Raw genomic sequence first — 13,597 nt, 5'->3', positions numbered from 1 at the left:
ATAGAACACTCAGAAACATTCTCAGCTTCCCGGGAAGCATACAGTGCAAGCAGCCGATTAAGCGCTCAAACACCAACAAACTGACAAGATCTTTCGCTGTCTATAGCCGGGTACCCATTCCCACCTGGGTGAAGTGAGGAAATTCGTGTAAAGTGCCTTTCCCAAGGACACAACGTCAGGCCCTTGACGGGATTCGAACCCACGACCATACGGTAGCGAGTCCGAGAGCCTAACCACTAGGCCACCGACGCCACATACTAGGTCTACAGACTGAGAATGTCACTCAGGCAACTCAGGAAAACAAAACAGCTTTCTTTGATGACCAACTTACCCCGGCTCGTTGAGTGACGTGTCTCCTTCATGGGAGTAGAGAGTCTGCCAGGTGACACCATCCTTGGACATCTGGAAGTGCCAATTACGCAGGGCTGACCTGAAACCATCAAACCGTGGTAGACTTGGATCACAGTTGGACTTTTTGAGAACAAGATGGGCATATCCACATAAAAAACACTTAACTCCCAGCAGTTCATGCATTAGAATTTCATATAAATAAATACAATAGCAATTGTTGTGGTTTTTCGCCTGTAAAATGTATTCACTTTTATAAATATAAGACTGCGTAAGTACGGTAAGGTATTTTTATGAAATAAAAATGACTAAATTAACTTTTTAAAAACCCATAAAATTAGTATTAAAATTGATGGTATCATAATAAAATTTTCGCTCTGAATGTACGCGACTCAAAAGCGCAATTTCTGCGCTGCATCCGCCAATTTGAATTTTTCATGTTGTTGCGGAGCTCAGGGGCACTCAGAAGACAGTCGAAAAAGCAGTTAAAATGGAATCAGAAGACTCTGACATCAATCTAAATGACAGCTGTGCTACGGTGAATATTTTGACGAATAGCCCCCCCCCCCTCCCCCCCCCCCCCCCCAATGAAGTGTAATCCGGCGAGAACGAAGAATATGAACCTCCTCTATGCGCGAGGAGTGAGTCCGAAAGTAGGAAAGTTTCTTTATCCATGCTATCAGTGTGCAGATCTAACAAGTTCAACTTAATGAAAAATATCACAGCCATTTTAAAAAAACTATTTTAAAACAAATATTTATTGAAATTGACCTCTTACTCTTGATTTTGTAATATTCGATGTGGATATGTATTTCTTTAAAAAATGTATTACACGCAGCACAGGTTGATAAGGAGTTGTTTACATCAGCCGGTTAATGACGTAATGCGAGTTCAGGAACTAATCACAAGTGCATTGTCATTTATTTCTTCCCTGTAGTTTTATGTGTGCAGTTGTAAGTCTAAACTAATCAAAGTAATGTAGTTCAATACTTACAAGCTGAAAATGTATGGATTTTGTTGTCTGTATTATTCCAGCAGTGACCACCGACAACCTGAGCCTGATACAGTATCTACCACCACCAATGCTACTCATGGCAAGGACAGGGCATCCCCATAACCTTCACTGCGCTTTCTATGTGACCAAGCACAAGGTCTGCACCTCCCAACACCTTAACCTCTAGGCCACGAGAGCTCCCATCAATCAGTATACAGAATTCTATGCAAGGTGCCGAAAAGGCGTTATTGTACAAGACGTGGACTGAGCTGACCCCTGATGACCTTTATTGGTTTGAAGACTTTTTGTTTTAGCCAGAAGAGAAATTGTTTTGTAGATAAACATGTGATGGGGTAGACTGGCGTTGCCACATTTGGTGATCCTTTTGAACAATTAGTTTTATTCATTGGATGCCGCTGTCTCGTTTTTAGCAAATTGCTTGTTTCAAAGGGGGTGGAGCGTGATAACTTTATCACTTTGTATCATTGTATTACATTCTGAGTAATTTGGTGTTGTTTTGCTGATGATATTGTCAAGAAGTGAAATATTCAGAGAATATGTAGAATGCACATTCGTTTATTTTCTGATTGAAGTGTCTTTGAAACATTACGTGCAGAATTGAATGGACTTTTTTATCAAATGAATGTAAACTCTAAATGGTAAAACACTTTTTTTTTTCCTTCTTTGTGATTGTCGGGAAGTCTAATTTTTGTTTCTGCATTAATTTTTAGTAACAAGAAAAATAGGTCACATCTCAAGAGAGCTTGACAAATATGAAATCTATTGGCTTCGTCTGAAAACTCATCCAATTCCCTTTCCATTAGTATATAATATGTAAATCTGGAATATATAGATTATTGCAGGAGGCTTAAGAGCAAGAAGTCATGATATGAAATTTCCAACTTCAGGGGCAATAACTGGGAATTGTAGGATATACTGGAACGGCCTTCATTTTTTTAATTTTCCAACAGAATGGTGTGTCTTTAGCACATAATATGCAGAATTGAAGGCACTTTTTTATGAAATAAATGTAAATTCTTAACCAATTTTTTTCCTTCTTTGTGATTGTTGGGAAAGTGTGATTTCTAAGGGAGGGGGGGTTGGTGGTGTAATTTTTAGTAACAACTTGACAAAAAATGAAATCTTTTGGCTAGGTCTGAAAGACCATCCAATCCCCTTTCCGTTGGTATATAATGTCTATCTGGAGCAGATAGATTGTTGGAGGCTAGAGGGTATGGAGGACTCCTGAGACACAATTGACAAAGTCAAAATATGTAAAACTGCTGGGAATTAAGCCTCAGAGAACATTATAGACAGACAGAAACCTAGTGTGATAACAAAGAAGTAGATTCCACCAGGGAGCACCCCAACCACCCACAATGCACAGCCCCAGTTGGCAATGTAACAGCCACGTTATCACGGGATATGAATAGAACAAAAAGATACCGACAAGAAGAAGATTGAGCAGACCACACTCTAGCGTCCACTATTCACCTGCAATAGATATGAAAATCATTCTATGCCCCAACACTAAATTATAAAAATGTTGCTGAATTGGAAGTTTACAGTACACCAGTATAATGACAACATTTTTGCAGGAACAGATGAAGGTATTATGACACTGAAAAGAAGGAGGAACTCACTACACCACAGTACCTACAAAACAACCCACTGCATAAAGCTAATTAAGACTTATTTGAGAACACCAAAACTATCAATGAGTTTCTAAACACGTTAGTGCGGAGGACACTATTCACTTTAATTAAAGATGCATATTCTTGAACTGCAGTAAGTGGGTGGTTGGCGGGTTCTCTGGTGTACTCTGTTTCTTCTTTCCTATCAAACATCTATCGTCTTTATCTCCCGTCCTTCTTTTTTGTGGTGTTTGTTACTCTCTTGTAACACATCTAATCTTCCAGCACTCATATTACCTTATGCAGTTGCGAGCGCCGTAAAAGCTCTACTAAAACTAAATCTACTAAAACTAAGAACTGCAGTAGCATTTGCTCACCACTGAATTCAATATAGTGTTGATTTAAAAGATAGGAGAAATTAACTTGAACATCTCCCAAATTTGACAATACAATAGATTTTTAAGACCAAAGTTCTGTTAGAGTGAAAACATTATTTCAGTTGCAAGCGAAACATTACATTCATCAATACTTACTTTCCATAACCCCTGGCATGTCTGAGTGTGTAGCTTGATGGAATCAACCAGACTCCCAGGTCAATGGCAAACCAAGCTTTCCTGATGAAACCAGAAATATTTTCAGTGAGCAAAGTGGCCAAAAAAAAATATTTGACTATTATCTCAAACAAATTAAATTTTGCAGCGTAAGTATCTATTCTAAAATTTTGCCTACACCTATATAAAATATTTCCAAATTAACTATGACATGATCTGCAAAGCATCAATCAATTCTTTGGGCACAAACTTCATGCCATTCAAGCCAGCAACAGTCACGATTGAAACCGTTTCACCAGTCTACCTTGAGGAGTTGTTTTATTTCTCACAAATTTCTAAAAGTGTTAAAGTTGATTATATTGTAAGTTGAAAACAACAATTCAGACATACCTAATGTGAAGCAACACTTTTTTAACTTCTGCTCCACATAACATCACAAATACAACAAAACACACTAACTTGTCATCATTTGTGTGGCAATTGAGAGCAGCACTGTCGCGGCTCAGGATGTCCTCCAGCTTCCCATACGGCAAACTACGGCCCTCAGAAGACGTCACAACCACCAGTCCGTACTGGCCAGGATTCACCCATTCATAGGAAGTTCTTGAAATTAAAAGAAAAATGTTTGCTTTAGTCATTCCTAGAATCTTAAGAATTATGATACAATGCAGTTTCAAAAACTAAAATAAAAAATATAAAGGAGTTGTTTTACTCTAAGACAACTGTTCAGAAATTTTTAAAATTGCAAGAAAAGTTATGAGCTCTAAAAATTATTGAACCTAATCTACATTCAATAGTCCAGTAGAATACATTTCCTTTGCACACTTACTTTCCATTTGTGCCAATCCAATACAAAAGTCCATTTTCATCAAAGTCGTTCTGATGAGCAAATGTAATGCGAGTTCCCGGCTCCTTCAATTTTTTGACAAATGTGAAGGTTTGACGATCAAAATCATACCACTGTTTTGCAACCTTTGAAGAGAAAAAGAAATAACTCTCACAAATCATCAGCATTAATAATGAAGACAAGCAGTGCAAATGTAAACCACAAAATAAACTGTGAAAAATTAAATTCATGCAAAATATTTTCTTCATAATATGTCATAAGACCTTGAAGGTTGTAGTTGCCATTTTCTTTTCCCTCTCCTCAACACTATATATACAGAACTGCCACCGACTCTGGAATCTTTCCAGACAGAAAGAATTATACCCTCCTTTTTTTTTAAATTAGTAAGAAGAAGTACACTCTGGAAATGTAACCATCCACAGCAGGAACAGAAAAGCCTGCACATTTTTTTCCTGAAAAACATCGATGCATACTATAATGCAAAACTCACAAATGGCGTTTTTCTCCAAAAAATTCCAGTACTCACCATTTTGAGCAGGTAGCGTTCCAGATCTGCTACGGAGGTCAACGGTTCAATCTTGAGGCATCTGTCTGTCCTGTCAATCAGAGTGTTTTCACCCTGGGCTTTTTCTAATCTCAGGCGTAGTCTTCTTGTCAGGATCTGAACACACAGAGCAGATAAAGGGGAAAGACTTAGGTGAGAGTCCTAAAAAATTTTAACGCTTCTCCCGAGTGGACCCCAAACCTTCACCATCTCATAGCTCCATTCCAGCTCACCTATGCCCTTCCTGTTAACAGGCTACAACAAAAATTGAAGTTGGCTTCGGAAGAGGTAAGGAAAGAGCAGTTATTCACTGGATGTGCAGACACGACATATGTACTTGAGAAATTAAGAATGAACAAATATATAAAATCTCAACATGCAAAATTAACACTTTTCCACTGTCCCCCCCTTGCAATGATATGACGAGGCAGAGCTGTAAAAGGATTAGAGTGATGGGTAATTGCTTCGATAAAATGTATCTTACATTACTTTACTTTGCAGCACGGAACATTTGATCAATTCAATAATTTTTTTTTTTTAATTCAACAAAAATCATAGACATAGACACAAATTTTCCAACATTGTCTTCAAAACCTTAATTTGACTTGATTAACAAAACACCTGCAATGCAACCTAATGTATCTTTGTACACTGAAAGTAAAGTGCAGAAACTGCCTGTTTAAAAAACACAACCAAAAATTTAAGTTGTACTTTAAAAGTTTTTATCAACCTTAAAATGTTATGCTGAACAGACGACAGTAGTTCAAAACTTTCTGTAATTCATAGAGCGTGAAAGAAGGAGGGGACATACGTATGGTACCTGCAAGCCATAGCCTGAACCAGTGAGATCATAAGAATACACTGGCAGCTTCTCAATGGCTTCCAGGGCAGAGATGAGCTTTCTGGTCAGTTGTACCGCTGGACTGATAGTTCTGAGGAAAAGCAACATTTGAAAAATGAACAACAAAGAAACTATTAGGAACATGGAAAAACATACTAATGTTTGTTGAGATGTAGGAAAATTTGTGAGCAATAAAAAATATTTTTAAATTAATAAAAATTACCACGCATTCACTATTTTATAATAAGCGGTCAATTATTTTTATAGTGAGTGATCCCAAGGATTAAGACCCCATAACAACCCTCTACCTTCATCAGTGGTCATCTTTCTATGAGCTCAACAACAAACCAAATTTTCATTGGGAATTTGGCTACTTGGAATAATAAAGAAGGAAAAGGTTAGAAAAGAAGCCAAAGATCAGCACACAAATGTTCAAGAGTGCCATTCCACCGGGAGAAGGGAAGCACCCGTTGATAAGTGATGGGCATTTTTATTACCTTTCACTCCATAGGGCGTTTCCCCTAAATTCAACTCTTGGTCTACTTGTACTGATGAGACTCACCATGCTACTGACCTTCATTAACATACATTGAATATGGAGATGTTATTCTTAATTTCTGCTATTTCTATTCAGAAATGGCATAATAAAAAGTTAAGCAACACCTGTACATTCAAATCCATACAAAAAGAATAATTTTACACCATGTTCCTTCTACACATATTCGTCACCATTTTCTTGAATTTCACTAAAAATGAGAGGATCTATAGAAATTAAAGGATACGGTTTCCAAACGAATTTTTAAAAATCAAAGTTCATTGCTAAAGATTAGGTCAAGTATAAAGTATACAGAACTGAAAAGATGCAATACAAACTAACAAGCACACATATTCCCCAGTGAATAAAGCAAGGCAACATGACAAAATTAGTAACAGATCCGTCCTATCTCTATAATGAAAATAGTCCAGATACTAAAAAAAATCTTTTGAACCAATATTCAAACAGCAACTCTTGCCCCCCTAGAAATGGGTTGTGATTCTTTGAAACACAACAAAGACACTGCAAGACAATGATCTCTTCAATAAAACAAAACAAAAACAACAAAAAACGACAATAACAACAAACCAACAAAACCCACCTACATTTTTATGTTTCTTTTACATAAAATGTATTCAAGAACAACTTGAAAAATAAGAAATACATGCTTGGTACCCTATACAACATCTATAAGCTTAGTAAACCTACAGTTAGTGCATAATACAAGAAGTGTTAGAAAAAAACTGCTTCATGAAAAGAATTTAAGCCATCAAATAGAAACAGATCTAATAGAAATTTTTTTCTCATGTTTCTATTCTGTGAAAGTCATCTCCATGACTCTGTCCCTTGTCAATGCTGTTCCTGATTGTTATACCTTCATTCAGGAGAGTAATGTTACTGTGACACGTTGCTTCATTTAGTCTGAGTTTTGCTGAAAGTCGGGAGGAGCATGCAAGCCCAACCACACGTGAAAGAGCCTAAGCAAGTGCATTGAGGTCCCCGTCTGACTTCATTTAAAACAACACAGATACAAACACAATCATATTGAGGTGGGGGCCAAGAGAGAATACAGACAGAAATGACCCAGTACAAATCTGTGTTGTGATTTCATTTGGCCTACATACTGTACATGATAAATGAAGTTAATGAAATTATATCATGCATTGTGACTTCATTATAAAGTTTACAGGACAATGGTAGAACCGAAATAATTCCTTTACATGCAAGGCGAAAAGAAAATTTTTTTTTTAACAAAGACAACAATCAAAACATTTCTTACCCATCGTCTGTGAAACTGAGAACATGGCAATAAATAAATATAAATTATTCAGAAGATTTTCCTTTTCCATATTTGGATTTACTGACCGAACTATAAGCAAACCAACACCCAGTAACAGCCCTCTTCCAAAGAATGAACTTCGTACAGTAGAAAAAACATAAAGATAGTTATTAATAAAAGAACAATATTGAAATACTTGTATCAATGCAAAATATCATGTCAAACTCTTTCCGTTATAAAAATTGTCAGCCAGTTTTCTCCTGCAGTACATCTAATAAAGTCACCTAAAAAAAAACTCTGAAATATGAGATTAACTTTCATATATTTCTTAGTACTTTTCCAAAACAAAAAGACATTGCAGAAGACAAGAAAAGTATAGCACAAAAACTGAAAACTTCTCAAGTATGACATTCAACAACATGTCACTGTGAATCAGAAAGAAGCAAGGTCCAGAGAACATAGCTTTCTGTTCTAATCCATCACCAAACTACTTTTCTCATATTAAATACAAAAGAGGGGGAATTGTTTCTTACTTCTCACGCTCGTGATCATGGAACACACTCTTGAAGATGTTGATTCGTCCTCTCATCTGTTTCTTTGATTCTTTCAACGAGCATTCATCAGAAGACTGCAAAAGACAAATAAAAAAAAAGAGCATTTAAATGTTTTGCAATTACACAAACATCAACTACTGCATATGATTTGACTATAAAAAGAAGAAACGACTGTGCATCAGCTTAGTCTTTACAAATAAAGTACACTGCTCAACAAACACAACTACTAGAACCCTTTACTTCTAATTATTCACTTACATCACCCATGTTAAGATTACTTTTTTTTTTAAACCGGAAGAAAAGTGACTCAACCACAGTTCCGGGTAAAGTTATGAATGAGGAGAGAAGAATACAGCATTAAGTATTGTTATGGTCACAAAGGACGAAAGGACCAAAACACAAATTCAAAGAGACACTTTTCAAAAGTGATGACATGGGTTAAGGACAAATCCCTAAACAGTATGGCCACACAGCCCATTTAGTCAAACTCACAAAATGAAAAAAAAACAAGACAAAAAAATTACTCACACTACTCAAAATACTCAGCAACGTCTGTACCAATCCACTGTTGTACAGCTCAAAGGAGGAAATGGTGTGCTCATCTTTCAGCAGCACAACTAGTTCCTCCAAGGCACTTCTCATTTCTTGGCACCACGAAACTTCTTCATCTGAAGGCTGATGAAAGAGGAAAAAAAAAGAAGTACTTAACATTTTGCTTTTTTCTTTCTGCTTTCTACAAATCAAAGTAAATATTTTAAAACAACCTCACAAAAAAAATTTTTTTACAGACAATTATTAGACATCTTTATGTTTCCATCAATCGTTCTTTCACATAAGTTTGATGCATTCAAGATCTTTTTAACCAATAAGACAAACCCATTCCAAGCACATTACGATATAATCTTAAGAACTTCACACAATTTTGACTAGATCCTAGCGACCCATACAAAAATTCTCAAGTGACAGAAGCAGACATTATTAAAAGTACAAATTGCATCTCATGTTGACCAAAAAAAAGTATTTTCACAACATTTGGCCCAACTCTTTTTCATAGGCACTTATTCAGTACCTAAAGCATCTTTTTTTAACCCAGGGAAACAAAAGTAAAATAATTTAAAAAATAATACAATTGTCTCTCAACATGTCATAAAGCATAAAGGAATTTTTTTTTTCACTTACCTTGATTTGGCTCAGCTGTCGAGCAAATGCAGACTCCAGCTGCTGAACTATTGCACAAAGTTTGGAGACAACACCCCGAGGTTTGGCCTCTGCTGCCTTGAAGTACTCGTCATACAGTTCTCTGGCAGTGTTACGAACCTGCCATACAAGACAAAATAGGTACATTAGACAATAGTTCAGGCAGCAGCAGGATTGACATTTTGTAAGTGTATTTTCACAGTAAGTTTCTGGCTTACATTCTTTTTCACTCATTTTATATTTCTATCCCTAAAAATAAACTTTGATTATTATATATATAAACACTTCTGTTGACCCTTAATTCAGACTAATTTTCACGTTAGAGTTTTTATCTACACACAAGAATGGTCAACACTTCAAGCAGTTAGATTAGCAAATATATATATGGAAAATATGCAAATATTTCAGCCATTGATTTTTTAAAAAGCTGGAGTTTAAAAAAATCGAAACAAACTTTAACAAACCTTATCACGCATTGCATTCTTAGATTTGAGTTTCCGACTTTTCTTTCCACCCCAGCCAACAGAGAATTCCTGTCCAAGGGTGGTCTCAGCTGTAAATGAGTGTCTTGTGCCTCGGTTTGATTCAAACACAAAGCCCATGAGATCCTCTCGTAGAATCGTAGCCTGAAACAGAAAAAATGAAATTGAAACCTCAAAGAGTACTTCAGTAACGTAATGGGATTTAACAAGCTATAGTAAGACAAAATGTGCCAGTTTTGGGGTTTTTTTTATAAATCTCTCAAACAAATGATTTCCTGTTTAGTGATTCACACTAAGAAGAGAAAAAAATCATGACATAATTCTAGAAAGCAATCCACTGTTAGCTACAGAACATAGAAAATTGTAGAACCTTTAACCCAGTTTCAAGTTTTAGTTTTAGTAAGTTTTACAGCACTTGCAACACAATAAGATCACTAAGTGCTCAAGATTAAAGGTGACACAAGGGAGTAACAAACACAAAAAAGAAAGAGGAGAGATAAGGACGACAGACATTTGATTGGAAAAAAGGAGCAAACCACACCACAACACCTGCTAACCACCCACATTTTAAGCTTTAAAACAGAAATGGGGGTGGGGCAAATAAACATCAACAAACCTGCTGTCCATCAGTGTTTTGTATTTGCAGCTCTCCATCTTTCTTGCAGGACAGGGTCCAGTTGCCCACCACGAGGCGAGCTGGGCTTGCCTTAGAGAGAACAGGCAGGCTGGGAGAACCTGTTTTGATCTGACTCCTAGCCCTTTGGAGTTTATCAAGGAACTCACCACGATTTTCTGGAACAACAATACCTTGAATGTAGTAAGAAAAAGAATTTTATTCATGTATACACAATAAAAACATCCTTCAAAGCTATCACCTACTCAATGATGATACTTAATCCCTCTTGTCAGCCGACGTTCGATATGTATATAAAAAAAAAAAAACATGCAATAACGGAAAAAAAACAACAAAAAAATGCATTTTGAGGGAAACTGAGAAACAAACCAAATGTGCATCAAACATTGAAACCAAATCTTTACCAAGGCTAAGTTAAACAGAATAACCGTTGAAAAGGACAACATAGCTTTTTAAAACAAAACAAAAAAGAAACTAAAGTACAAACTGAATGAAAAACATAAACAACACAACAATGTCAAAATTATATTTAAAAAAACACAAAGCAATGCATAAAATTATCAAATTAACAATAAGCGAAAAACAATTCTTAAAGGCCCAAACATGAACAAAAATGAATAGCATGCTAAAAGTATCTGAACAGAAACCCATCTTTCCGGAAATAGCCTCAGTAAACTTAAACCAAGGTCATTACAGCAAAGGAAAATGATATAACACAATCTCAAACGAAAATCTTGCTATCAGCTCAATTTGCATGACAACAAACTAAAAGCTGAGTCATCAAGGTTCAAATCTAGTTCTGATCTAGTTTCACGAGTCTTAAGACCCTCCACCCACTCCTCATATCAAAGGTCCAGTCTTTTCAACAACAAAAAAAGTGGAAAAGGGGGGAGGGGGGGGGGGGAAAGCTCAAGCTGAAAACAAAAATTCCATTTGAAAAACAAAAAACACATACCAGTGCTATCAGAGCCCCCTTCTGGGCTTCCGCTGGAGTACATAGTTGCCAGCTTCCCGTCCAGAATAAATCTGAACCAGCCATTGCTGCCATTGCTCAGCTCCAGAGCAGTCCCCTCACTCCACAGGTACAGGCAGTCACGACCTCGCACAATGTACCAGTCACGCCAGTGGTAAGGCCGCCCAGCAACTATCTCTGTGGCATCTACTAGGTTGGTCTCGTCTTCCTCCTGCAAAAAAAATTTATTCTTTTTTAACCATAAAGCATAAAATTTGGGTTCAACTCAACCATCTTTACTTTCTGGACTTTGAACAATAACTTTTTTATCTAATCATATATGAAGCACTCTTTGACCATCGATACAGCAACAGTAGTTTTTCCAATCAGGTTAGTCCCAACAATCATCTTGCTAATAGAATAAAACAAAGACCCATTTCACATTTAAGAGTACAAATCTTACACAAAAACTGGCCAACTTCAAAATCTTCAACTGAAAAAAAACTTAACGTGCATCGGTGCACCGACCAATTCATGGAACATTTCACCATTACATGGGACAGTTAAGCTGGTGAGCAACAGTCACATTCATCACCCCCTTACCAACATTAATGGTTAATCCTACAGAGACTTACTTTGTCTTCTTTTGCTTTTGCCCCCTCTTCCTCCTGCAATGGTGGCCCAGCTAGGGCCAAGACACGGGAGAATAACCCAAGTCGTGCAAAGTGCTCCAAGAAAATCTCTTGACACTTCAGCATCAGATCTTGCATGATTTGAAGGACAATCACATGACCATCATCATCCTCCTGGCCACAGAATGAAAAAAGTTAATATAAAGAGAAGCATATTGACTCGATAGCTGGTATTTGATGCTGGGGGGAAGCTGGAGGATGCTGGAGAAAGGGATTGACAAGACATAAAAACAGCATAAGGACAGCAAAGAAGTTGGACCAACCATAGATGAAAGACATTTTTTAAAATTCTTTTGAAAGACAGAGACATAAGAATTCACAAAAAACATACTGATATTGAAAACAGTGTATGTACCCATGGAGAACAGTATTCACTACATGATCTTTAACACCCATACTAATGCACGAAAGCTTTATTATGAAAAACACTTTACCAAAACTGCATTAATATAGTTTAAGTTAAATATAATACCATCAGCACCGTTCTGCAAGTGCACAGTAACAGCTTTATTTGGAAATGGAAACCCCTTGAAATAAATTTCGGTGGTTATGGAATGACACTGATGATTATAACCTGAATATGGTCCACAAAACTCTCACGAGCTTTTTCAAATATAATGCTTGAAAGACATAAACTTAATGCATGACTCTACGAAGCACTTGAAGAATTCTAGTCTTTTCTCATTTCTTAAACTTATTTTGCTTATTTTGCTCCAGATCAGATATAATTCTAAGTAATAAAAAAAAAATCCTATCAGAATCTACTCATGCCGTCATTTGACTTGGAACGGAACAAAACTGCCCTTTTTTGGAGTAAGTTTACAGAGCTATCAACAAAGACAAAATATTTCGGGCATTCCTTTCTCACATCTTTATTGAAAATAATTTCTTTCTAGAAAACTAACAAATCCTTTGTTCTCCAACATCCTTGCTCTGACAGAAAATATAGAAAAGGAAAAAAATTACTTACTTCAGCATCGAGAACAATAGACAGCACCTCTGTCATGGAAGAGGCAAAGTTTGGAGAAGGGAACTCTGGCCCTGTCATTTCCCCAAGTAAGTCAGGCTCCATATAATGTAACATCTTCCTAATAAGTGAAAGACTGGCTTTCCTGGAAACCATAAATAAATAAAAAGATTTTAGAGGAACAATTTATCTCTGCAAAAACAGCTTTAAACATGAAAAATATCTATCTCAATATTGTAGCACTGTATCTAAATAAAATGCAGACAGATACAAGGATTTCTCTTCTTCTCTTAGTTTGAGCAATGAATGATGTACAAGTATATTTGAATAGAGCACACAAACAAATAAAATAACCTTAATTCAAGAGACATGTGACATAAGATGCTACACTTGGTCACAAATTATTCTCAGAAGAGCAATCCAAGATTAGTTAATGCAGTGAAAAATATACATAAATAAAACGAAACCTGGGTAATAAAAATGGGAAAAGAAAATCTGATCTCAGGCAAACAGTTACTAAAGATTTGTACCCCCCCCCCCCCCCCA

At 36.5% G+C, this 13,597-nt stretch overlaps 1 protein-coding gene across 5 annotated transcripts in view; it reads right to left on the bottom strand.

Moving 5' to 3' along the window:
* Positions 1–13,597, bottom strand: part of LOC101862393 (E3 ubiquitin-protein ligase HECTD1) — a 56,412-nt gene that overhangs the window by 25,808 nt on the left and 17,007 nt on the right. For 2 of the 5 annotated variants that reach the window (XM_005090731.3, XM_013087501.2), the window contains exons 11-25: positions 13,055–13,196; positions 12,028–12,198; positions 11,396–11,624; positions 10,423–10,613; positions 9,789–9,950; positions 9,307–9,444; positions 8,656–8,802; positions 8,107–8,201; positions 7,574–7,588; positions 5,730–5,850; positions 4,901–5,035; positions 4,357–4,499; positions 3,987–4,130; positions 3,510–3,590; positions 332–430 (exon numbers count right to left, since the gene is read on the bottom strand). In XM_005090731.3, the coding sequence (XP_005090788.1) occupies positions 332–430; positions 3,510–3,590; positions 3,987–4,130; positions 4,357–4,499; positions 4,901–5,035; positions 5,730–5,850; positions 7,574–7,588; positions 8,107–8,201; positions 8,656–8,802; positions 9,307–9,444; positions 9,789–9,950; positions 10,423–10,613; positions 11,396–11,624; positions 12,028–12,198; positions 13,055–13,196 (2,013 nt within the window). The remainder of the gene's footprint in view (positions 1–331; positions 431–3,509; positions 3,591–3,986; positions 4,131–4,356; positions 4,500–4,900; positions 5,036–5,729; positions 5,851–7,573; positions 7,589–8,106; positions 8,202–8,655; positions 8,803–9,306; positions 9,445–9,788; positions 9,951–10,422; positions 10,614–11,395; positions 11,625–12,027; positions 12,199–13,054; positions 13,197–13,597) is intronic. The other 3 variants (XM_013087518.2, XM_013087492.2, XM_013087499.2) reach the window with 3 other exon arrangements.

Source organism: Aplysia californica, unplaced genomic scaffold (assembly GCF_000002075.1).
Source record: "Aplysia californica isolate F4 #8 unplaced genomic scaffold, AplCal3.0 scaffold00021, whole genome shotgun sequence".
Classification (NCBI taxonomy): domain Eukaryota; kingdom Metazoa; phylum Mollusca; class Gastropoda; order Aplysiida; family Aplysiidae; genus Aplysia; species Aplysia californica.
The sequence above is the reverse complement of the archived record's forward strand: the minus strand, read 5'-3'. Positions and strand labels throughout refer to the sequence as shown.